Source organism: Physeter macrocephalus, chromosome 4 (genome assembly GCF_002837175.3).
Source record: "Physeter macrocephalus isolate SW-GA chromosome 4, ASM283717v5, whole genome shotgun sequence".
In the NCBI taxonomy this organism is placed as follows: Eukaryota; Metazoa; Chordata; class Mammalia; order Artiodactyla; family Physeteridae; genus Physeter; species Physeter macrocephalus.
This window is the reverse complement of record NC_041217.1, coordinates 22,267,013-22,290,191: the sequence shown is the minus strand read 5'-3', so window position 1 is coordinate 22,290,191 and position 23,179 is coordinate 22,267,013. Positions and strand designations below refer to the sequence as shown.

At 52.0% G+C, this 23,179-nt stretch overlaps 1 protein-coding gene and 1 pseudogene across 2 annotated transcripts in view; one reads left to right on the top strand and one right to left on the bottom strand.

Moving 5' to 3' along the window:
* The window catches only part of CAPN2 (calpain 2), a 53,636-nt gene extending 35,536 nt beyond the window's left edge, over positions 1-18,100 (bottom strand). Inside the window, exons 1-2 of one of the 2 annotated variants that reach the window (XM_024130741.3) lie at positions 17,775-18,100; positions 13,010-13,079 (exon numbers count right to left, since the gene is read on the bottom strand). In XM_024130741.3, the coding sequence (XP_023986509.1) occupies positions 13,010-13,079; positions 17,775-18,011 (307 nt within the window). In that variant the 5' untranslated portion in view covers positions 18,012-18,100. The remainder of the gene's footprint in view (positions 1-13,009; positions 13,080-17,774) is intronic. The other variant, XM_024130742.3, reaches the window with a different exon arrangement.
* On the top strand, positions 6,868-9,231 carry LOC102973366 (poly(A) polymerase alpha-like; annotated as a pseudogene).
* Positions 18,101-23,179: the final 5,079 nt, after the last annotated feature.

Below are 23,179 nucleotides of genomic sequence, written 5' to 3'. Positions count from 1 at the left end.
AAGTCAAGCATTTAGAACACTGCTTCTGAGGGTTTGCTCTTTTTATCTTCTAAGTTTATAAGGGAGAAAACTGAGGCCCAGAAGAGGTGAAGTCTCGACTGAGGATGAGTTACGCCCTGTTTCGGAAAGGGTGACAGCTCAGGATGTGGGTGCGGGTAGGTGGGAAGGAGGAGGGAGTGAGACGGGGGAGGATTGTGACCTGCTGAGTGCATTTGGGGCCTGTCTCATCATCTTGAGCCCCCGCCCAATCTTCAGAAGCAAGCAGGGGGGTAGGGGGGACGGTAAACAAAGGTAAAGGATGCGCACTGATGAGGATGTAGACGTAGACACGAATGCATTTACTCAAAACCCAAGAATAGCCCCTGCAGTGACGGAGCCCCTCACCTTTACCCCTGCCCGTGCCTCACCTGGGACTGTGGCCATTGCCCCCATGCCCACCCCCACCCCAGCGCAGGACCTCCGCCCCCTGGGCTGAGGATGGCTTCACGGACTCCTCTCTGCTCTGTCCCCTCACAGAAGACAAGGCAAGAGGCTCCTTTGACAACCAAACTGCCTCCCCTCTCTCTGCAGTTTGATATTCACTTTCTCTCCCCGCACGCCTTTCCTGTGGGTTTTCGCACAAAATTTTACTGTTTTTGTGCCTACGGCAGAAGAGTATTCGTGCATTAATTTTGAATTTATTCACTTGTTCAATGACCATTTAGTGTCGTTCTCTCTGGCCCACCCTTGGGCACCTGGCTGAGGTCACTTAAGCCACTTTTCTCAAGGGACCTCAGGGAATCCCCTCCTAGTTCAGACCTCCTCCTCCCCTTCTAATTTGCTTGGGAAAAGGAGGCCTGAGTAGGATCTTGGCTCGTTCGTTAAGCACAGCTGCCTCACCCTCCTGGACTCGGGCACCCAGGCTGCCGGGATAAAGGTTTAGCTGTCCCCAGCTGGGCTGCCCTTGTCCGGCTCCTCTGCAGCCTCCCTGTGACCGTGACCATGTACACACAGGCCTCCCTCCACTGCACACGGCAGGCATGCCCAGATCCCCACCCTCTGAGCACGCAGCACCCACGGGCAGACCTCATGAATAGCTCCTTTAAGCTCCAGAGCCCTCTTCTAAAAAGACAAATTCATGCAGAGCCACGTGGGTAAATTGCCAGAGCTGTGCTCCCCGGGCCTCTGTGTCCAGTCCCGAGGGTCAGCGCTGAGCACAGGCCGAGGACGCCCGGGGCCCACTGTAGTGGGGAGGGGTGGGATGGGGCTGGAATGGTGATGAGGATTACATCTGTGGCTGCCGGAAGTTCTCCCAAGAGGGGAGCGTCATATTTGCTGTGTGCGTTCTGTTCCTTCCCCTCCCACCATCACTGTCTTTCCTCCACCACCGGGAAGTGGAGCAAGAACCCAGGAGCTGCTGGCTCCCGGCCCACCTGTCCCGCCGCAGCTCCATCACTCTAGGGCACGGTGCCTGCTGACAGTCCCAGGAGGATGGAAGCTCTGTGAGGGCAGGGACCCCGTCAACGCGGAGCAGGTGCTCCAGGAAGCAACACAGGCTGAGGAAGCTCTTCATCTCGGAGGAGAAAGAGCGGACAGGACATGAAGCCCAGGGCCAGCCTTGCAGAGCTCTACACCCCCAGCCCGGCCTCAGCACCCCTCGCTGCTGCCTCCCGTGGCTCCTTGGGCACACCAGCCGCCCCGAGAGCCTCTGAGCACCTGACTGGCGTACGTCCTTCTTCTGCCTCCCATCTGGTCTCAGACGTCCCTCCTGAGCCAGGTCTAGGGAAGCATGCTTCTCACTCTCGGGCTCACCAGCCGGCGTGGGGAGCAATGTGGAAACGCGGTCAGAGAAGACGGCGGTGAGCGCCAGGGGCCAGGTCCAAACAGGGCGCACGGGCTGTAGGGGCGTGGGCTTCGAAGAGGGGGGCCTGGACTGGTCCTGAGAGCAAGGTGGAGGAGCGGTGGGAAGCACTTGCAGGGAGAGAGAAGGTCAAGTGCGGGCACTGGAAGGTATGGGGGGGGGCGTGGCACCGTCCAGGAGGGTGGGGAGCAGGGCAGAGGGGGCGCGAGGACGCCGGGGGTCTGGGGTGGGCAGAGTCCGGAGATGGGTTACACTTCTGCAGAGTCTGAACGGACCCCGAGGGAATTTAAACGAAGGGTTCCCTTTCACCCTTTCTTCTTCTGCACAGACACTCCAGGCACAAGAACATACCACTTGCACTCTCCAGAGCGGGCTTCCTCCTGCTGGGGGAGCACACGCTTTGCTCTGCTTCCTCTGTCCCACACCTTCCCGCCACCTCTCTCCTTAGCCGTCCTTGGGGACTGTCCCATCCCTTGCCGTCCCCCTCCTGTGTGCTCACGCTGCATCCCGGCTGACCCCTACTATAGCATGATCAGAACTTATATTTACTTTGTCCATTTAACCGCTTCCCCCACTGGCCGTGAGTCACTTCCCTGATGACAGGGCCTCCGGCAGTAACGTCAGGGCGGACCGGGGACAGGCAGGCGCGCAGAGCAGGAATCCAGGTGAGAAGTCAGGCCCACCGCGGAGTAACGGGGGGTTGGCAGGTGGAGAGGCTTGGAGAGGTGTGAGGAGGGACTGAGGACCCAGCACGGAGAGGGCCAGATGGATGTGGGGGGCGGAGCTGGAGACGAGAGGGTCTGGGCCAGAGAAAGCACCGCGGTGTTTTCGGTTGTTGTTGTTTGTCTCCTGCCTAAAGCCCCAGCCCACTGCTCTTCCGGTCCCAGGCACCCAATAAAGCCGGCCTCATGGAAGCAAAGGGCCTCGGGGCCCAGCAGGGTGTCTCAGGAAAGCTCGGCAGGTGAAGGGGGTCCTGACGCTGGCAGCACCAGCCCAGCCCGCTGAGTGCCCCTCCGCCCTGCATACTGGGAAGCCCCAGAGAACCGAGAACACACCTGCCCCGACCACGATGGGCTGGTGTCCGAGCGGCCCTGGGTCACCACCGGTGAAGGACAAGGCCATTATTCAAAGGGGAGGAACCGTGGCATCTTCCCCAAATGGCAGCCACGATATTTCTGGTTTCACATGCTCTTCTAGAACCTTGCCCTTCCCCACCAGGGGGTGGAATCTGCGTCCCTCCCCTGAACCTGGTGGGCCTCTGTCTGTCTCAGTGAACACATATGGCAGAAGTGATGCTCTGTGACTTCTGAGGCTCTCTCTCTATAACTTCTGTGTAAGAAGCTGAGCTCCCTTAAAGCCTCCATGGAAGAGACCACACAGGATGCAGGAAGACCCTGGAGATTCAGCTGACTAGCCTCCAGCCCAGGCTCCAAACACGTGAGTGGGGGGCCTTCAGGTGACCTGAGCCCGTCCCCATCTGACTGCAACCCCACGAGGGACCCTGAGAGAGTCCCCCCGCTAAGCCCAGTTATCTATCCTTCAGAACCACAGGAGAGAACGAGAAAATGATCGCTGTTGTTTCAAGCCTTTGATGGTGGGGCAGATTGCTACGCAGTAGATACAGGTGCAAGGAGACCGGGACCTTCCTGAAATCTGTGCCTGGCCAGGGGCAGTAAGAGGCACCTGCCAGCTGACAGAGTCTGCCCCTTGGGGGGGGACGTGCCAGAAAGAGAGGAGTCAACACGGAGAGATGCCAGTGCCAGGACGCCGTGCCCAGACACCCAGTCACTCTGCGGTCCCTGGGGTGCCCCAGGACCTGAGATGCACCGCACATGCCTGCTCTGGGAAGCTGATGAGACAGACGGCCCGCCAAGGGGAGCGTCCCGGGATGCAGAGAAGGCCGATCTCCTCCTCTGCTGCAGCAGCTCCCCGGGGAGAGGTGGAGCTCCTCTCCATGGGGTCAAACATCCCAGCCGTGCCGCCCTGACTGCAGCTCGATGTTTCCTCCTTCTCCAGGACGACGCGTACTCCTAACTGTGGCTGGCTTAGGGGAGGCGATTCTGGACGTGTAGGGGGTTGGTCTTCACCAGCTGCCAGCACAGGCGTCGCACCCTGGATGCCCAATGACTACCCTCCGCCTGCCCCGTGGTACTTACTGCGTCCATAGCCCCCTTCTCTCCCCGGATCTACCACTGGTTGCCCCCCAGGAACGTTTTTGCTCCCCTTACCCCCAAGGGATTTCTGGCTCTCTGTGGAGACATCTTTGGCTGTCATGCTTGGGGAGGGCTGCCAGTGCATCTAATGCGCAGAGGCTGGGAACGCTGCCACATATCCCGCAGCACTCAGGACAGCCCCAGGATGGAGATGAGCCGGCCGCAGCCACCCGCGGGGCCGAGGTCGGGAAACCCTGCTCCCTCTCAAGCCCTGCTTGTCCTGTGTTTCATCCCTGCAGGGCTTTGTGCCTTTGCTTTCCATGGTGGCAGCTAGATAAATGATAAAGGGACCAAGATATTGAGGCTGCTTCTGGCTAAATTTGACCCTTCCCGAGACACTGGTATTTAACAGTCTCCAGCAGACCTGAGACCCTGCTGACAGAATAACTCTCTCCTGGCCTAGGCAGCCTGGGGCATCTCAGCTTTGGAAGGAAGTCCTTGGGAGCCAACAGGCACTCCCCCAACCCCGGGGCTGCTGGTGTTCCCCAGAGGAAGTGCACACCCTGCCAGTGCCCGGCCCTGCGCGATGGTGGCCGATGAGTCCCACGGGGCCATCCCTGGAGCAGCCCAGAGAAGGGTACCCCCAAAGTGGAATGACCGCCCCCCACGATCACGTCTCATTATATCGGCACTGTCGGGGGGAGGGGGAGGTGCTCCGTTCTGCTCACATCCCAACCCTGGTAAACATGGGGCGTCAGCCTCCTTCTGCGAGCTGCAAGCAGAACTGCAGCAAGAACAAATGATCCAAACCACATGCGTGCCCTCTCCCTCCCTTCCCCCTGCTGCTCCTGAGGAGGGGGGCCCTGAAAGGGAGAAGGAGAAGGGAGGATGGAGGGGGACGAGGACGCCGAGGCCTCAGGGTCACACTGTCGCACACCGAACCTGCATGGACGAACCAGACTCTCGGAAGGGAGGCCCTGCCCTGAGCCGCCCTTGGCTGCCCTGGACCAGGAGGACGCAGCCTCCCGGTTGTAGGTGTCGACTCTGCCCCCGAGCTCCCTGCGGCCGTGGACGCCGCGGTCACTACCAGATAGCAGAGTGACCAGCCAGCTCTCCGTAGCCCTGTGTCTTCCTGCCATCCACGTCCACATCCTCGCCTTCCTCCCCAACCCCTCCGTGCCCAGAGGCCCCAGCAGGCGAGGAGGTGGAGCCAACCCCACCTTAGATTCCTACTCCTCAGAATTCCTTCCTCACCGCCCGGAGGAACCAGAGGGTGAGGATCTACTTTCCTGGTTTCCTGGGGGCCTTCACAGTGTTGAACTAAAGGTAAAGTCTCACTGCAGCTGGGGCGGCAAAACACAGGGGGGAGATCACATCGGGCATTGCAATAAGAGTGAACGTTAGAGGTTTTCTCACTCTGGTCCTGATCCCCAGAGAGACACCATCAGTCACACAGCCTTAAGGTTCTCCGCCTCATGGGAAAAGGAAAGGACAGACATGTCACCTTGTTCCCATCTCACAGGTGGGTAAGTAGAGGCTTGAGACTGAAAATAGCAGGCGCGCTACAGGCAGAGCGAGTGCTGGGAGAGGAGAGGGCCCAAGCGCGGTGGCAGTGAGGAGCCTCCTGGCCTTTTGGGAAACGTCAGGGAGCGACGGCCATTGCACGAGCCCTGAAAGTTGGAGCAGGAGACTTCACCGAGTTTCTTGAACTTTTCTCCAAACACCAGCGCCTTGGTCACCTCCTAATGCCAAGTGCTAGAGACGGACCCCACTGGTTGCTCAAGACACAGCAGGGCAGGCTCCACCTCCCCTCCCCAGCCTCATTTCCATACTCCCCTCAAGCCACACTCTCCCCAAGGGTAACTTGCAATTTGCAGTTATTAAAACCTTACTAAGTGTCAGCCTCTGGCACTCTGAGCTTTCCATGCATTACTTAATTTCATCCTCACAGCCCTCTGAGGTAGATACTACTATCATCCCCATGTTACGGATGAGGAAACTGAGGCTTAACGAGGACGGTGCTTTACCCCATGTGATAGAGCCAGGAAGTGGCAGAACCAAGAGGCCAACCTCTAACTGATGGACACCCAAGTCCTCACTCTGGACCCTGCCATTTCCAGATGTTTGCTGACGTACGTGCCTTGCTTGGCTCTGCGTGGAGACCATCCCAGCCCGGAAAGTCAAGGATGGGAGACGCGATCCCAGCGCTGCAGTGGCCATAACGCACACGCGGCTCTTCATGTTCAAACTGAGGAAGATGAAAAGTTCCTTGGTTGCATCAGTCACACTTCAAAGGCTCCACACGTGGCTTGCAGCCACCACACTGATAGTGTAGAACGTTCGCATCACTGCGAAAGGTGCTGGTGGACAGTGCTGGTCCAGAGCCTGCCCCGCTGCACACAGGCACCCAACGCTGGCCCAGCCAGAGCAGACTACCCTCCTCCTGGGGCGTCCTCGCCCCACGCTTGCTGCCCAGGACCCCACTAGACCTCACAGAACACACGGCCCTTCGTTTCTGAAATCCCCTGGATGGGGGCCTCTCTGCGGCTGATCCTGTGGGGGACGATCTGAGCAGGGGTCTCAGACCCTGGGGTGGAGATGTTATTGCTCAACAAACACGGTCTGCAGCCTGGTGCCGGCGGGGAGCGGTGGGGAGTGGGGACTGCCGGTGGAAGTCACAGAATGTCAGAAGTAGTGAGACCTTACGGAACTAGGAGCCCATCCCCTCCACTCAGAAACAGACCAGAGGCCACACAGGGATGTGGCCCGGCTCCCGGCTCAGGGAGCACCCGAACAAGCGCAAAGTCACACTCTGATCCACAGGCCCACGGGGCGCAAAGGAACCGTGCAAACTCTCTGGAAGTTTCCTCCGGCTTCAGAGGAACATGTACATGACAATGGGGGGGTTCTTCGGGGAGGATTCCCACTGACTCTCCTCCCTGGGGAGAGGAGGTCAGGGACAGCCAAGGAGAGATGTGCCCAGCTTTAGGCCTCGGATGAGGCAGGAACCCCGCCGTGCGATTGCCAAGGCTGGGGTAGCCAGGGCAGGACGGGGCCTCCGGGAGATTCATCCCTGGCCCGTTTATGGGCCTGTCTCAGGTGCAGCCCGAAAGGAAGCTGGCAGCACAGGGGCAGCCACAGGGGAGAAAAGCTGTGAAAAAGCATTTATAACCAGAAGAGCTGCTGGGGAGAGGACAGGAGGACTCGTGGACCGCGCACATCTGCCCCAGGAGCTGGGAGAAGCCACTGGGGTCGGGGGCGGTGAGGGCAGTGCCGGGGCTGGCGGTGAAGCCACTGTTTTAAGAAAGAGGAAAAAATATATTCATTGTCCCCACCAAACCAGCCAACACTTATTTTCTAGTTGTTTTTTTTTTTTTAACTACAAGCACTCTTTTTTTAAAAGGCACCTACAAATTCCAGGAGAGGGGCATCCTACAAATTCCGGACCAGTACTCCTGAAAAGTGACAAGGTCACATCCAAAACAGGCGGAGAAACTCTCACAGCCAAGAAGAGCCTTAGGAGACATGACAACTAAATGTAATGTGGTGTCCTGGATGGGATCCTGTGACAGAAAAAGGGCCTTAAGTAAAAACTAAAGAAAGCTAAAGTATGGACTTTAGTTAATGATAATGTATCAATACTGGTTCATTAACTGTAGCAAATGTCCCACACTTAATAATGTAAGAAGTTACCAGTAGCGGAAACTGGGCTGGTGTGTATCGAATTCTCTGTACTATCATCTCAATTTTTCTGTAAACCTAAAACTGTTCTAACAAAGTCTATTAAAATGTTTAAAAGGCACCTATTAAAATGGCTTTTAAAAATTATAATTTAAGGGGGTTGGACCCAGGGCTGAGGCAGGCACCCCTCACCCCCGTCTCAGTGGGTCATGCCCAGGGTGGCAGCGGGGGGTGGGTGACCGGGCAGAGCCCGCGCAGGAGACCATGCGGTTTCCAGTTACAACGCAGGGATCACAGCAAACATAGCCGCCACAGAAGCAGTATGGCATTACCTCTCCCATCAGCTTAGCAGCCCCCAAGGAGAGTGACGGCCTGCTTACACAGAAACTAATTGAGACTCTGAAGCCCTTTGGCGTTTTTGAAGAGGAAGAGGAACTGCAGCGCAGGATTTTAATTTGGGGAAAATTAAATAACCTGGTAAAAGAGTGGATATGAGAAATCAGTGAAAGCGAGAATCTTCCACAATCTGTAATTGAAAATAGAGGTGGAAAAAGTTTTACATTTGGATCTTAGAGATTAGGAGTACATACAAAAGGTGCCGATATTGATGCATTGTGTGTTGCACCAAGACATGTTGATCGAAGTGATTTTTTTCACCTCATTCTATGATAAGCTGAAATTACAGGAAGAAGTAAAAGATTTAAGAGCTGTTGAAGAAGCATCTGTACCAGTTATCAAACTGTGTTTTGATGGGATAGAGATTGATATTTTGTTTGCAGGATTAGCACTGCAGACTATTCCAGGAGACTTGGGCTTAAGAGATGACAGTCTGCTTAAAAATTTAAATATAAGATGCGTAGGAAGTCTTAATGGTTGCAGGGTAACCAATGAAATTGTACATCTAGTACCAAACATTGACAACTTCAGGTTAACCCTGAGAGCTATCAAACTGTGGGCCAAACATCACAACATCTATTCCAATATATTAGGTTTCCTCGGCTATGCCAGTAGCAAGAACTTGCCAGCTTTATCCGAATGCAACAGCATCAACTCTTGTACATAAATTTTTCTTGGTATTTTCTAAATGGTATGTGTTTAGATTATATTAAAATAAAATTGATTGTAGACACTGAAGTTTAGTCTTATTTCTATGACATTTCTGCAGCTGGTCTCAGATTCAAATTTTAGTTCATGATGTAGCAGTATAGGTAGCCTTGGGGAGATCATGTTGTGTATAAAATGGCAAACCTAAATTCCATTCCTTTTCCCTAGCTTTCCCAGGATAGCAAGGCAGGTGCTGTTTGTACTTCCATGCGTAAACTTACTCTCTGAATAAACTGAATTTTAGCTATAATGTCTGCTAAAATCCAATGAGTTGATAGGTTGGGATATCAGTGACTTTGGATAAAACTTATATATACCACCTCTTTTAATTTACTCTTTGAATTCTTCTAGATCTATAGGCCATTAGTTTCCTGTGGTGGTTTTTTGCTTTCAGCTGCCCATTTCTCTTTGGTAGAATGTTAAGGATGTCACTGTATATAAAGCTTCTAAGGAGATAACTGTGAGTGCTTGGAAAGCAATTGATTCTAAATGGTATGTGTTTAGATTATATTAAAATAAAATGGATTGCAGACACTGAAAAAAATTATAATTTAAGAATCATTTAAAAAGTTATTTACAGTATTTAAAAATGGGAAAATAGGGAGAGGTTGAATTTGTTCAGGATTCTACAATTTGCCAATGTGTTTGCCTATATTAATCGCATTTTTCATCACAGCCCTGGGAAAGGAGTATTATCATTATTCCCATTTTATAGAAGAGGAAACTGAGGCTCAGAGAGCTTGGGTAACCTGCCCAAAGTCACCCAGGCTAGTAAGCAGGGGAGGAAGCAGGAACTGGAAACCTCCTTCCTGCACGATTTTCCCACTGGCCCTGCCCTTCCCCACTCTCTGCTGAGCTGGGCTGTGGGGAGGGGCACCCTGTAGCCAAACATCTCCCAGTGTTTGGGGGCCCACGTGACTTTTAGGGGTAGAGGCAGGGTGATCCACCTCTGAGGGGCCAGGTTACAAAAACACAGGGCTGTGCGGTTTCAACAGCTCTGACAGCGTTGGTAGCCTCGAGCCTTCCCACAGGAAGCCGAGGGCCTATGGGGGCACCTGGCCAGGTCAGCTACCTCCCTCTGAGAGCTTTGAAGGCTGTGGGGCCCATGGGGGGCTATGAGGGGGCAGTGGTTAAAGCCCAGCAGTGGCCCAGTGAAAACCAAAGGTAGGAGGAGCTCAGCTCTGGGATCTCCTGGGCTCCTGGGGCCACTCCATGGCCATCACCTGTAAGAAGAGGCTGAGAGCAGCAACTCCAGAGCCATATTTAGCTGTAGGGCCAGCCTGGCTGAGGCTCAGCCTGGGTCTCCAGCCCTTCCTCCAGATGGGCAGATTTTTCTTCACTGACTCAATGCTGAGCACAACCAAGGTCTGCAAAGCAGATGGCTCACGTCAGAGCAGTTCTGCAAACATGGTTGGAATTACTCTGGTGAGGCTTCCAGCTGACCCTCTGGGAAAGTGGGTGGGAGCTGGTGGATTAACCATTGCTGGGCAGCCCTGTGAAGTGAGGCAGGAGGCTGAGAAATGTACAAGTCCCAGGATGGGCCCCGCCCAGGTTCACTGGTGCACTGAGTGAGTCTCAGGGTAGAAAGTACAGGTAGGAAAATAAATTTTGCTTTGAGAATTTCACCTCCATAATCCCTCAACATAGCCTCATGGCCACTTGTGATGGGAGTGAGAAGAGCGTGGAAAGCTTTAAAATCAGATCAGGGTTCTTTCCTTCGGCAATTTTTAGCTTTGTGGCCTTGCATGGGCTCCCCACCCCCTTTCTCAGTTTTCTTATCTGCAGAGTGGGGATGAAAATATTTACTTGGATGATTACATGAGACAATGCAATGAAAATGCTCCATGAGTTGCATACTGTTATACAGTGATAGGGGCTGTTATCATTCCTGCTCTGAGATACGAGATCTGCCCTGGTGCTTTGATTCTCTAGCACAAGATTTACACTCAGTGTCAGGCATGAGGAACGACTCTAGAATAGCTGACTGCCCCATCGTAGGGGATCTCTGAGGTCACCCCGTTGACTCTCCCCCTCCCTCCCATTTTCAGAAGAGACTGAGGTTCCAAGTGATGACGTGCCCACGGTCTGCCAACTAAGAGCTGAGCCTTGACTCATATCTCTGGTTGTGTGGCCAGGTGTCACTGCCGTGGCTCCCCTGTTCCTGATGCTTCTGAACCTGCTGGGACCTGGTGACAGTCACCACCCCATGCCCACCCTGTGTCCGGATGCCAGAATCAGAGTGAGAGTTCAGTCCACCACATTTCACAGATCGTAATCAAACCCAGATCCTCCAAAATAAAAGGCCAAGAGAACAAAATGGCCAGTGTGGTATAAAAAAAAAACCTTAGAAATTACAGACCTTTTAAAGGACTTACACTTAATCTTGTTTCTATTTGATTTGGTGCATATCATTGGGATTTTTACCCCAGGAGTGTAAGCTTTGTGAGTCTCCTCTTCAAATGGCTTGACAGTATTTAACCAGGACTTAAATCTTGCAATTTGGCCCTTAAGATGTCATTAAACTTTAAAGTAGATGTTTAGTCTAGGTGTGGAATTTAGCCCAGGTATGACAGTTGTCATTTTTGTTTCCAGATTTCCTAAAGCCCCCATGGTTGGTCCAAGTCGCCATCAACTTCTAGCCCTGTTAACTTCCATTTTCTCTAACCAATGGATTTTCTTGGAGCACCCACCTAGATGCCCTAGGCCCCCTGGGCATCTCTCTTTTGTGGGGGAGAGAAGGTCGGAGATGGGAGGTATGTTTCTGTGGGTAAGCATGTGCTCTGGCATCTCAGGAATCTGCACACAGAGGCTGAGCTCAGAGAGCGGTGTCTGCCCGCCCAGCCCTGGGTCATGCTCTCCGAGACCCATTTCACAAGGGGCTCCCAGTGTGCCTCTCCTAACAATGCACACAAATGCCCTGACATCCCTCAGAGACCGAAAGCTTTCCACGCCCCGTCTGGGGAGCCTAGCTCAGGGGTTAAACACACAGACTGCCTGCATCTGCATTCTAGGCCCTCACTTCAGCTGTTGGATGACCTCAAACAAGTCATTCCCAGGACAGAACCTCTGCTGGGTGGGCCAGGAAAGAAGGTACAATTCAAGATGATTAATTTTGTTACCGATAGACTAGTCTGGAAAGCAAGTTGAAGCTGATGGCTCGAAACAAGTTTTTGGTTATTCACAGCACATAGTCTGCTCCAGCGATCATAGGCCCATATCTATTATGAGTAAAAAAAATGAGCGTGGATTCTATGAGAATCTTACATAGTGGTCCCAGGCCCCATCGTTAAGACTTCTTTGTAGAAACCTTGGGTCCTGTACAGCAATAAACAAGGTCCTACTGTATAGCACAGGGAACTATATTCAATATCTTATGATAAACCATAATGGAAAAGAATATGAAAAAGAATATATGTATAACTGAATCACTTTGCTGTACAGCAGAAACTGACACAACACTGTAAATCAACTATACGTCAATAAAATAAATTAAAGAAAAAAAAAAAAAGAACACTTGGGGGCTTTCATGCCAAAGCTGGAGCAGGTTCCAATCTCAGCAGGCACTATGTCCAGAAAATCAGAGCTCAGCTACAGAGAGCAAAGTTTCAGACCCTCACGATTCAGCTACTCCAGTTAAACTTACTTAAATGAACATTTCAATTGCCTCTGTGACAATAAGCACCACGTTCACTGTTGTGATACCATGGTGAGCTCGTCCTGCAAACACTGAGCATGCCCTGGTATGTTAACTTCCTCCCAGCAGTGAGTGTCGGGGTTTCCTCTTCCTCCACACACTGAGTCACCAACCCATCACTGAACCCCAGAGAACTGACGTCTCAGTGCTGCAACCGGGCCTGGGCTAGTCCTCCCACCTGGCCCTCAGCCCAGAGCCTGACTGTTCCATGGGCCACTAGCAACACTGGCCCCAGGACGTACAGACACCAAGGGTGGCTAAGATCCAGAAGCTCCTCTGTCTTCTAGTGGGAGTGTCTTTGTAACTTCAGCAACTAACTCGCCCAGTGCAGGGGACACAGGAGGCCTCACTGCACATCTGTGCATTTGTCTGCCGCAGCATGGGGTCCTCAGGGGATAAGACATTCCAGGAAGCTTCTAGAACTGGAAATTTCCAAACTCTCTGGCAAGGGAGCGGAGCCATAGATCACCCCTCACCCCTTCTATCCACAGCCTTTCAGACAAGCCCCCGTAGCCTGTTTGAGATGCCATCACTTACCCAGGGCTCCTTGGCAGATGTCTGTGCGAGTGGCTCCTCCAGTAATAAATTGGGGATCATCGCAGATCTCCTGGAAATGAGACCCACAAAGTGCTGTCAACCCACCTGACATGTGCTTCTGTAGTCAGGACACCTCGGTTCCCAGAAGGTGCATCGGACCCCCTCCGCCCCTTCCCCTCCCCTCTAGGGAAAGCTATGCAGTTACAGTTAGACTGCCATGGGACCCCGACTGCTCCACTGGACCCCAACACTCCACAGGTTCCCAGAAGGTGCATCAGACCCCCTCCGCCCCTTCCCCTCCCCTCTAGGGAAAGCTATGCAGTTAGTTAGACTGCCATGGGACCCCGACTGCTCCACTGGACCCCAACACTCCACACTGCCTACAGCCCACTTCATGACGCTACTTCCTAGGGCCAGGGCAGCGTCAAGTCCAGCCTCCTCTGGGGGCCTTGAGATGGTCCACGCTCTGGAGCTGCCCTGCCCACTACGCAGGTCCCTCTCCTCTGTTGCTGCATGGAATTCCTCCCTCTCCCACCCTCTTCTCTCCTTGTCCACATCTTACCGTATCTCAAGACCCACTGCCACCAACTCCACGAAGGCCTCCTTCACAGTCTAGCCCTCACCCATCCTTTAGATCCTGAATCCCGGAGTATGTGTACTCTGCAATTTAGCAGCTAGTTGTGTGCTAGGTGGTGGTGCTGGGTACCAGTCTGTCTTCCTAACACTCACACGCTTCTTGAGGGCAGGGGAAGGTATCTAGCCTTCTGGATTCGTCCATAGGCCATGATACTTGGGGGTCCACATACCCCTGAGCCTGCTGTGTGTCAGTACTGTGTGTGGTACTTTATCTCAGGCAGCCCTTTCGGGAACACAGATGGACAGAGACACCATTTCACAGGTGGGGAAACAGGCTAAGAGAGAAAGCCACATGTCCCAAGATACCCTGCTCGTAAGCGGTAGATGGCACTGGGACTTGAACTCACCAGTGTAAACCATATATTCTTTCCCTCCTGCCCTGCCCCTAATGGATTACTAACAAGTCTCCAAGGGCTGTCCCACAAGTCGCCTGCTGGAACCCAACCTTGCACAGTGTTGGCCCTTCTGCAGCCCTCTCTGAGTATGCTTCCTGATTCTGAAGAGCCCCACCCCAAAACCACAGAGGAAGTCAGGGCATAAATCTGGGTTTCCCTTGGCCTGGACCCCTTGGTTCGTAAGAGCTCCAGCCCATAGCGCCCGGCCCCCTGCACCCATCCCCCACCCCCCTCCCTGTCAAGCAGAAGCTTTTCTTGGGTGAGGCCTGGATCTAGCCCCTGGCCATCCCGGCTTAGGCTGTAGAGGCTCTTTTGGAATCCGCAGCAGAACACACTCCTTTCATGCCTCTGTGTTGTCCCTTCCCTGTTCAGGCTGGTCTGTTTGGGGGAATGACAGGGACAGTGAGAATGCTTTTCTGCGGAGGCAAATGAAGCCAGCTTTGCCCAAGGCCTGCCAGCCAAACACTTATCCTGCTGATGGAAGAGACTGGGTTTGGTGCTGGGAGCCCAAAAATCATACTGATAATCCTCAGTGTCCCAGGCACTTACCCCAGAAGGATTTTTCCATTATGTTTGAGAAATTTCCTCACACCTTTGGCACCCGCTCCAAAGAAGGCAAAGTTTAGAGTGGCCCTTAGAGATGCTTCAGGAAATTGAAACTTGTACACAACATGAAGGGCACGGAATTAAATACGGAACTTAACAGTCCCAGGAAAGGGGTTGAGGGCTTGGGCTTTGGAGTCAGACAACCTGGGTTTAAATTCTGGCTCTGTCACTTCTTATATGGGTTCTATGACCCTGGCAAGTTACTTCACCTCTTTAAGCCTCAGTTTCCTCATCTGTATAATGGGGATGGCGCTGACAAGTGTACCTACCACATCGGGTTGTTCTGAGGGTTAAATGAGATGACTACGTACACGTGCCTTGGTAAGCGCTCTATAAAAGTCACCTACTGTTAATTGTTACTGGAGGAGTTGATCATAATCACTGAACTTGAGGCAGGAGATGCAGGTTTGAGGCTGAGTTCAGCCAGCTGAGTGTAAACAAATCATAAACCACTCAGAGGCCTTAGATGTTTCAGGGTAAGGTGGGGACTCACACACCTGCCCTCGCTCCCACCTGACTGGTGTCACCCTCGGACGGTGCCGGCTTTTTCCTCGCTGTGCCTCTGCGTCAGCCCACAGGGACTTCAGCCATGTGTTCTTCAGCCTCCTTCCCAGCCCCAAGCCCTCTGTGGCCAGTGCCGGGAAGTACCCTCTGAGGAAGGGCAGCCCCCGCTCCAGGGCTGGCCTGCTCCCCTGCCTCCCTCCTGCAACCCTACTCTCACTTCCTTGTGGTTCCGTTTCACCGTCTCCCCACTGCTTTTCTCTCTGGGACTTGACATATAACACATTCCAATTGCTCTCATCTGAAAACCAGCCTGTCAAGCCCCAGGTCCCACTCTCCCTGACACTCTTCCTCCTCTCCTTTCACAGGCACCCTTCTGGAATTAGCTGGGCACGCTCTTCATTTCCGGTTCCTTCCTTTGGGGTCTACAGCCATCTGGCTTCTACCGCACTGCAATTCTATGACATCGCAATTGCTCTGTTACAGTTACCAATGACTTGCTTCCGTCTAGATCCAGTGGACAAGTGTCTGTTCGCCTTGCCTGACCCGAATCACAGCTGTGTTTGAGAAGGCAGAGAGGGCGGCTGTGAGCTGTGGCTCTCGACACCCATAGGCTGGACACAGTCCTGGCTCCACCCCAGACACCTGCATGAGCGAATAGTTAAACCTTCCCCAGCCTCAATTTCTTCAACTGCTGAATGGGACAATAACAGCTACCCTCCCCCTTGGTTGTGCAGTGTACACCCTGTCCCGCCCTAATCTGGGGCCCTAAAATGGCCTCAGATCTCTATTTCCCCATCTGGAAGTCCTACAGGCATTTCCAACTGTTGGGTGACCTGTCCGTGTCCCCTCACTAGCCCCTAAAGCCTTCAGAGGCAGAAACCATATGCACTGTGTCTGGCATACAGTAGGTGTTCAAGATACGCTTATTGAGTGAATGAAAGAATAAGCAAAGAAGTATGTAAATTCACTTGGTAAACTGTAAAGGGCTATACAAATGTAAGGCGAATACACTCTCGTTTATCACTTTCACAGCTGTAATTCTGTTTGAGGCTAATTACAGTCTTGCATTCACTCATTCCACAAATAGTCAGTCTTTGTTCACAGATGTATCCCAAGGACTTAAGACACTGCCTGACATATAACAGGCGCTCGATAAGTATTGTTAAATGAATGAATGAACGAATGAATGCATACTCTGAATGCACTGGGGATAGACTGGTGCACAATACACACATGGTCCCTGCAGTTCACTAGGAAGGACAAACAAATATATGTAATTATATTTATAAGTTGTGAAAATGCTATGAAGGAAATTAGCAGGGTTCAGTGATAAAGAATAACAAGATGAGAAGGGGGCTGCTAAGAATGGTCAGGAAAGATCTCTTTGGGGAGGTGACATCTAACTAAGTCCCAAGGAGTAAGTGAGCCAGACTCCAGAAAACCAGGAAAGCGCATCCCTGGCAGGTGAGGCAGGAAAGAGCTGGGTGCCCTTGAGAAACTAAAAGGTGCTGGGCCTGGTGCGCCAGTGGGGAGAGGAAACTATTTAGGCATCACCTCTTCTTTTAGACGAAGAAACGGAGGCAGGGAGGTTAAACGGCTCACGCAGGTTAGCAAGAAATGAACTCAAGTGCTCCAGGCCAAGGACACTTCCTACTGAACTTGCTGCCTACGGGCTGGGTTTGGGGTAACAGAAGGTGACTAGCAGGTGGGGGTGAGGGGCTCAGAGAAGTGGAAGCAGGGCAGGAATGTTTATTTTCCTAACAGGAATCTAGAGGCTGTATTTCCCAGGAAGCCTCCTTGAGGTTTGGTGGGGGAAGATCGGTGAGGTGTCCCATAGGACATGGGGCCAGGAGGGGTTCCAGGGGAAACAGGATGGACAAACTGATCAGGAAGGAAACTGTGCCAAGGCCTGCCAGGGCAAGGAGGACAGAGACCCAGCGGGGCGGATAAGGGAACACCGAGGGGCCCCTGAGATGCCGGGGTGAGGATTCTGGGAGGGTGAGTAAGGAGCAGGAGCTGGCTCCTGGCTGCATCTCCCCTGTCCTTTTGATAATCACCAGGGTAAATGCTACGGGGAGGTCGGCCCCCATCTGGAAAAATAAACAGGAAACTCCGACTGGACAAATCTAACCGTCGCTGCGTGAGACAATCCTTAGTCACAAAGGGCCAGGCCAGGCGTGTACTTTCTCCATTCCTGAAGCAGCCTAACGGAGTTAGAGACCGACTTTTCCCGGTTAGATAATGTCCCACTCACCCCCCGCCCCGGCACCCCGCCTCCCTTCTCCGCAGACTCTCTCCCCACCGGAGTCCAACAAGTTTTCTCCAGGTCCCCCTATATCAACCGAGTTTTTGTGAGTTTTTGCTGGCGGGCCTGCTAGTGGGACTTCGGCCCGTCCTGCGGGCGCCGTGGGTGGCAGAGGGGACACGGGCGACCGCGGAGCTACCCCCGACCCCGCGCCTGCAGAGTCCCCGGCTGGGCAGCGCGGGGACGGGGCTCCCGGCTGCGGGGCTCGGCTCTGCGCGCTCCCCGGGCTCCCCGCGCGCTGGGCCTGGTTCTCGGCTGCCGCGAGGCCCGGTCTCCGCGCCCCGCCCGCCTCGCATCCCGCCGCGGGCCCGCCGCCTACCGTGGGCCGCTTCCACTCGATGCCCCGGGTCTTGCTGGAGTAGGGTCCCAACTCCTTGAAGCCCAGGGAAGACGGGAGGGCCGGGAAGGACGGGTCCTGGAAGAGCGCCCCGGCCTCCAGGCACTCGTCCCGCAGCGCCGCGTAGTCCTGGTTGAGGTACTTGACGGCCCTCTCGTGCGAGCCCAGCCCCTCGGCCGCCTCCCGGTCCCTCGCCAGCTTGACCGCGATGCCCGCCATGGTCGGCCCGGTGCCCGCGCTGCCGCCCAACGAGCGAGCGAGAGTCTCAGCTGCTGCTCGGCGCGGCGCTCCGCAGGGGCGCGGCCAGGGTTCGGCGCGCGGCCGCCGCGGGCGATGATTCACCCGGCAGGGCAGCGCCCTCCGCGCTTCGGGGCGTGGCCTGGCCGCTCCCGGCCGGCTCGGCGCCCCGCCCCGGACCCTGCCGGCCGGCTGCCTGCACTGCGTCGGCAGGAGGACGGCGGCGGCGGCCCACGGGGCCGGTGCTGCCACCTGCGGCCGGCGCCTGTGATGGCCGAGCCGGCCCGCGCCGCGCACCTGGGCGTCCTGGTGGAAAAGTGGGGACTCAAACCCAACCCCGACAGACGACCTCCCACTAGTTGGGGAGGAAGGCTGGGCGAAAGCCGAGGCTGGGGCTGTCCTGACTCTCCAGGACACACCCTGTGAGTCAGAAGATCGGGGAGAGCGCTCCAGGGGACTAAATTAGCTCTGTGAGAAGGTTGTCCCTCCGCTATAGGCCCCATTTGACAGATGGGAAAACTGAGCATCAGAGAGGTTCAATGACATCATCCAATGTCGCACAACGAATTAGAGGCCGAACAGGGATTCTAAGCCACCAGAGGCGTGTTACAATCATGATGTTACACACTGCTACTGGTTCGCTATATGATCACAGATAGGGTGGCCAGAGTTGGCAAATAAAAATACATCCACCTGTAATAGGGAAGGACAAATCTGACTCCATATTAGGTCTGTTTTGTTGCCTGTGTTTAGTCATGCTGGCTCTGAGCCTTTTGTAAAAGAATGTTATCTACAGCCTGAAATATACAGGATAGCCTATTCTCAGGGCTCTGACCTTTAAGAGTACGTTCATATAGAGATAAAAAGTTGCAGAACAGAGAATAACTTTTGTTGCATTGGAGGTTTACAGGAACATCTTGACCTGACCAACATGAACAGCTGCAAGAAGGAAGGATTCCAACACCAAGAAGTTTTCAACAACTAACCGCGCCCCTCCGTCATCTTGCCTTTAAAAGTGCTTTGCTGAACTTCTTGGAGAAGTTCGGGGCATTTTAAGCATGAGACCGCCTTCTTGCAGAGCCCTGCAATAAACCTTTCTCTGCTCCAAACTCTGATGTTTCGGTTTGTTTGGGCTCACTGTGTGTCAGGCACATGAACTTGCGTATCATAACGCACCCAGTTAAATTTGATTTTCACGTAAACACTAATGATTTTTAGTATAAATATATCCCAAGTATTGCACGGGGACATACTTAAACTAAAAAATTATTTCCTAGGTAGGGGAGCAACATTTGCCACGCCAAAATATCTCTCTGGCATGCAGTTTATTTTGAGCTGAAAACAGTCAAGGCCCAAAAGACTCAGGAAGAAGCTTTGACTTTCCCGGTAACTGCCTAAAGAATTTAGATAAAGGGCCTGTTTCCAGAAGAGAGCCATCACCAGAGATATGTGCAAAGACTATGGGCTCAGTGTGGTGGGGAAAACTGCAGGGCCTAGAGACCAGATTCCTCTGTGTCCCATTGTCTCCACCTGGCCCAGCAAACATCTATTTACCAAATATTTGCTTTTCCACCTACAAGTCAATTGTCTTCTTCCCCTTTGAAGTCCCAAACCCCTACCACCAACATCCTCATTTGTCTTTAGCTGAAGATGGTGTTTAAGGAGAGGGCTTCAGCCAGTTTGGCGAGTTACTCAGTTTTTCTGGATCTCTCCCATGTATACATGGTATTAAACTTTTATTTGAATTTCTTTTGTTAACCTGCCTCATGTCAATTTAATTTTTAGACCAGCCGGAAGAACATAGAAGGGTGGAGGAAAATTTCTTCTTCTCTAATTGCTATTTATCTGAAACTCACTTTTAACTGGGAAGACGGAGTCCATATTAGTAAAGCCTTTAGAACACTGCCTGTGTTAGGGGCCACTGTGACCATTTTGCTCATCGAAGAGGTAGCGTGAGATTCTTGGCTCATACACAGGAATGGGTGTGTGCCAAGGAGTGCGGTCGTCCCTTCCTCTCCATCTCTGCGCTAACATGGAAGAATTCGTGTTTCAGTGGAAAGCTATGCATTGTTTAGAGCAGTATTTCTTTTTTTAAAAATTTATTTATTTATTTTTGGCTGTGTTGTGTCCTGGTTGCTGCACGTGGCATTTCTCTAGTTGTGGCGAGCAGGGGCTACTCTTCATTGCGGTGTGCGGGCTTCTCTTGTTGCGGAGCACGGGCTCTAGGCGTGCGGGCTTCAGTAGTTGTGACATGCGGGCTTAGTAGTTGTGGCTCGCGGGCTCTAGAGCGCAGGCTCAGTAGTTGTGGCACGTGGGCTTAGTTGCTCCGTGGCATGTGGGATCTTCCTGGACCAGGGCTCAAACCCACGTCCCCGGCATTGGCGGGCGGATTCTTAACCACTGTGCCACCAGGGAAGCCCTAGAGCAGTATTTCTTAACTGGGGGTGAATTTGTCCCTCCTCCCGGCCTTGGGGGACATTTGGCAATGTCTGGAGATAATTTTTGTTATGATGGGGTGCTTTAGCCAGGGATGCTGCTAAACATCTTGGATGTCTAGGACAGCTCCCCACAAAACAAAGAATTACGTGGTCCATGTCGAGTGTAAAAAAGAAAGAAAAAAATACAACGTGAGAGCTGTGAGTGAAGTTTTTTGGGGGGCAAAATGAGAATTATAGCCTGGGAGACAGCCTCTCAGCTCTGAGGAACTCTCCGAAGAAGTAGGGAGGAGGATACATGGACAGTATACGTGTGATTTTGGTGACGGGGGATACATACAGCCAAGCTCACATCTTGGCAGAAGGTTGCAGCTAGTCACAAGGAGCAGATGTCTCCATTAATGATTTTAGTGCTTTCCTAGATGTGAGAAGATCCAAGAAATTGAGCTCATAAAATCTTCTCCTGAAAATATCTAACTATCTGAAGGCCTGTTCTGCCAGTTTTCCCCAGAGCACAGAGTGCCTCATTCCTGATCTCCACCCTGAACTCCTTTCAGGGGGTGTTGAAGGTCAGGAACCGCAGTGGCTTAGTGAGAACCAGATGGGAAGTGACAATTGTCAGTCAGCGTCCAAAATGTCAGTAATGCCGAGGCTGAGAAAGTCTGGTTTAGAGCACCTCCTCCCAGGTTATCTGATTCCAGCCTTTCACTGTTTTTGAGTCATTTTACAACCCAAAGTTGAAGATAACAGTAGCAGTGCAAAATAATTTTTCTCTATATCAAATTAATTCTGTTCTGTCCGGGGTGGGGGATCTCTCTCCCCACCGTGGAGAAGCCAGTTGAGTCCAGTTGCACATTCATTTCAATATTCTTTATTCTTTATTTCATATAAATAATCTGTGCCTCTTTGACTTATCCTTTGAATCAGTCATTACGTATGCTTAGTTGCCTCATTTAATTAATAAGTTAAATAAAATCTTTAAAACTTGTTCATTTTATATCCATATGTGAGTCATGATTTTACCTTTTTTTTTTTAATTATCTTTTAGTCTGAGGAAGACCAGATAAAGTGGCATTTTAGTCAATCTTGATGGACAGTTTGAGACTTGAATATTCAGGATTTTTTAGTGAAACAATGATCTGTCAGGAAAAACTGAAAAGTCTTTGGAATTAAAAAGTATTCCTGGTGTTCTATGGAGTTAGATGAAGCCTAATCACCCTGCCAGGGGTCAGATCTGCAGCGGTCTGTGCCTTTCATAGTCTTCAGGATATTTTACTACTCTGTGCATTGTAGAAATTGATAGTAATGCAAATAATTATTGTCCATGTATATGCAAATGAACTTCTTTGGGTAGAAGTGCAATCGAACGGATTCCCTCCCTCAGTTTTGCATCTATTAACAAATTCCATTCAGCATTCCTAATTGTTCTTTTGGATTCTCCTTTAAACTTTTTTTATTTTTTTAATATCTACTGGTTCCCTCATTTATCCATGAATTAAATCAAATCTTTGACATGTAGTTATTTTATATTTGTATGAGAGTCATTATTTACTCTTTTAACAGACACTTTGTGGACAGGCTCTGTTATGTCATGTGCATATTATCGGCTCTTCATAAATGATGGAGAAATAAATAAAATGGGTGAGAAATATTCAAGTAAAATAGAGGCATTTTTCTTGGATAAGAGATGGATATTGGGCACTCAGTGCTCTAACCCCAAGTGTTTACAGGATTGTCCTGGAGAAGAGGAAGCGTATTCATTCTGTGTTGCTCCAGAGGGAGAAGTGGAACTGGTGATCGACTTAAAGGGGCACAGATTTTAATTCAACATAAAAACTAATTAAATAGTGGCTTGTGATGCGGAGATTCCAGCAGCACTGGCTGTGTTCAAGGGGTCAGGGGTTCCCCAACTTGGTTGAGTATCAGAATCACTTGGGGTCACAAAGTGGTTTGGTCTTTAATGATTGAGGGCCAGCCAGATGGGGGTCCTTCTGCTGGAGGGGCCTGCAGACATAGGGGCTGGTGACCTATGGGGTCCTTTCATGGCCAAAGTTTCCATGGCCTGAAGGTTTGCTGGCAGGTGGTATGAGCCAGCCCTGTAGGTACTTTTCCATCATCCTCAGGGTGCCAGCTCCTCTTAGCTTTAAAGTCGGCACTGGCCTTGTTCTTGAGGGCCACACACCCATTCTGTAAGTGGGGGGGAGTGGTTTGCAAATGAAGGAGCTACTCTGTCCCTCAGAATCTTTTGGGGATTGCCTGTTACTCCCCACTTTCTAAATTTGCCGGGTAGGAGGAGGAGTCATAGGATTTTCGAATTGCATTGGCTGCCATGAGTATTTATTCACATTTAAGAACTGAGCCCTTTGCACCAAGAGCTTCAGGAGTGGAATTCCCAGGCACCCCATTTCCATGGAATCAGCCTCCGTTTGTGTTTGGTTTTGTATTCACCAATTTTATTCCTCCTCCCTCAATCTATCTTGACCTTGACCAGGTGTTCACGTGTCCATTTCTTAGACTCTGCTTGACCAAACTTTAGTCAGGTTTCTCTCTTGCCTCCAAGTCTGAGCAAACACAGAAAAAGTGGACCAAGTCCTGCTTATCAGCTTCTCCTGGGAAATCTCCTGACCTTTTCCTATCAGACCCCATTCATTTCCCCTTGTTTGTCCAGCTTCTCCTCCAAAGATTCTGCTTATCTCTGTTGCCCCTCCTTTACCC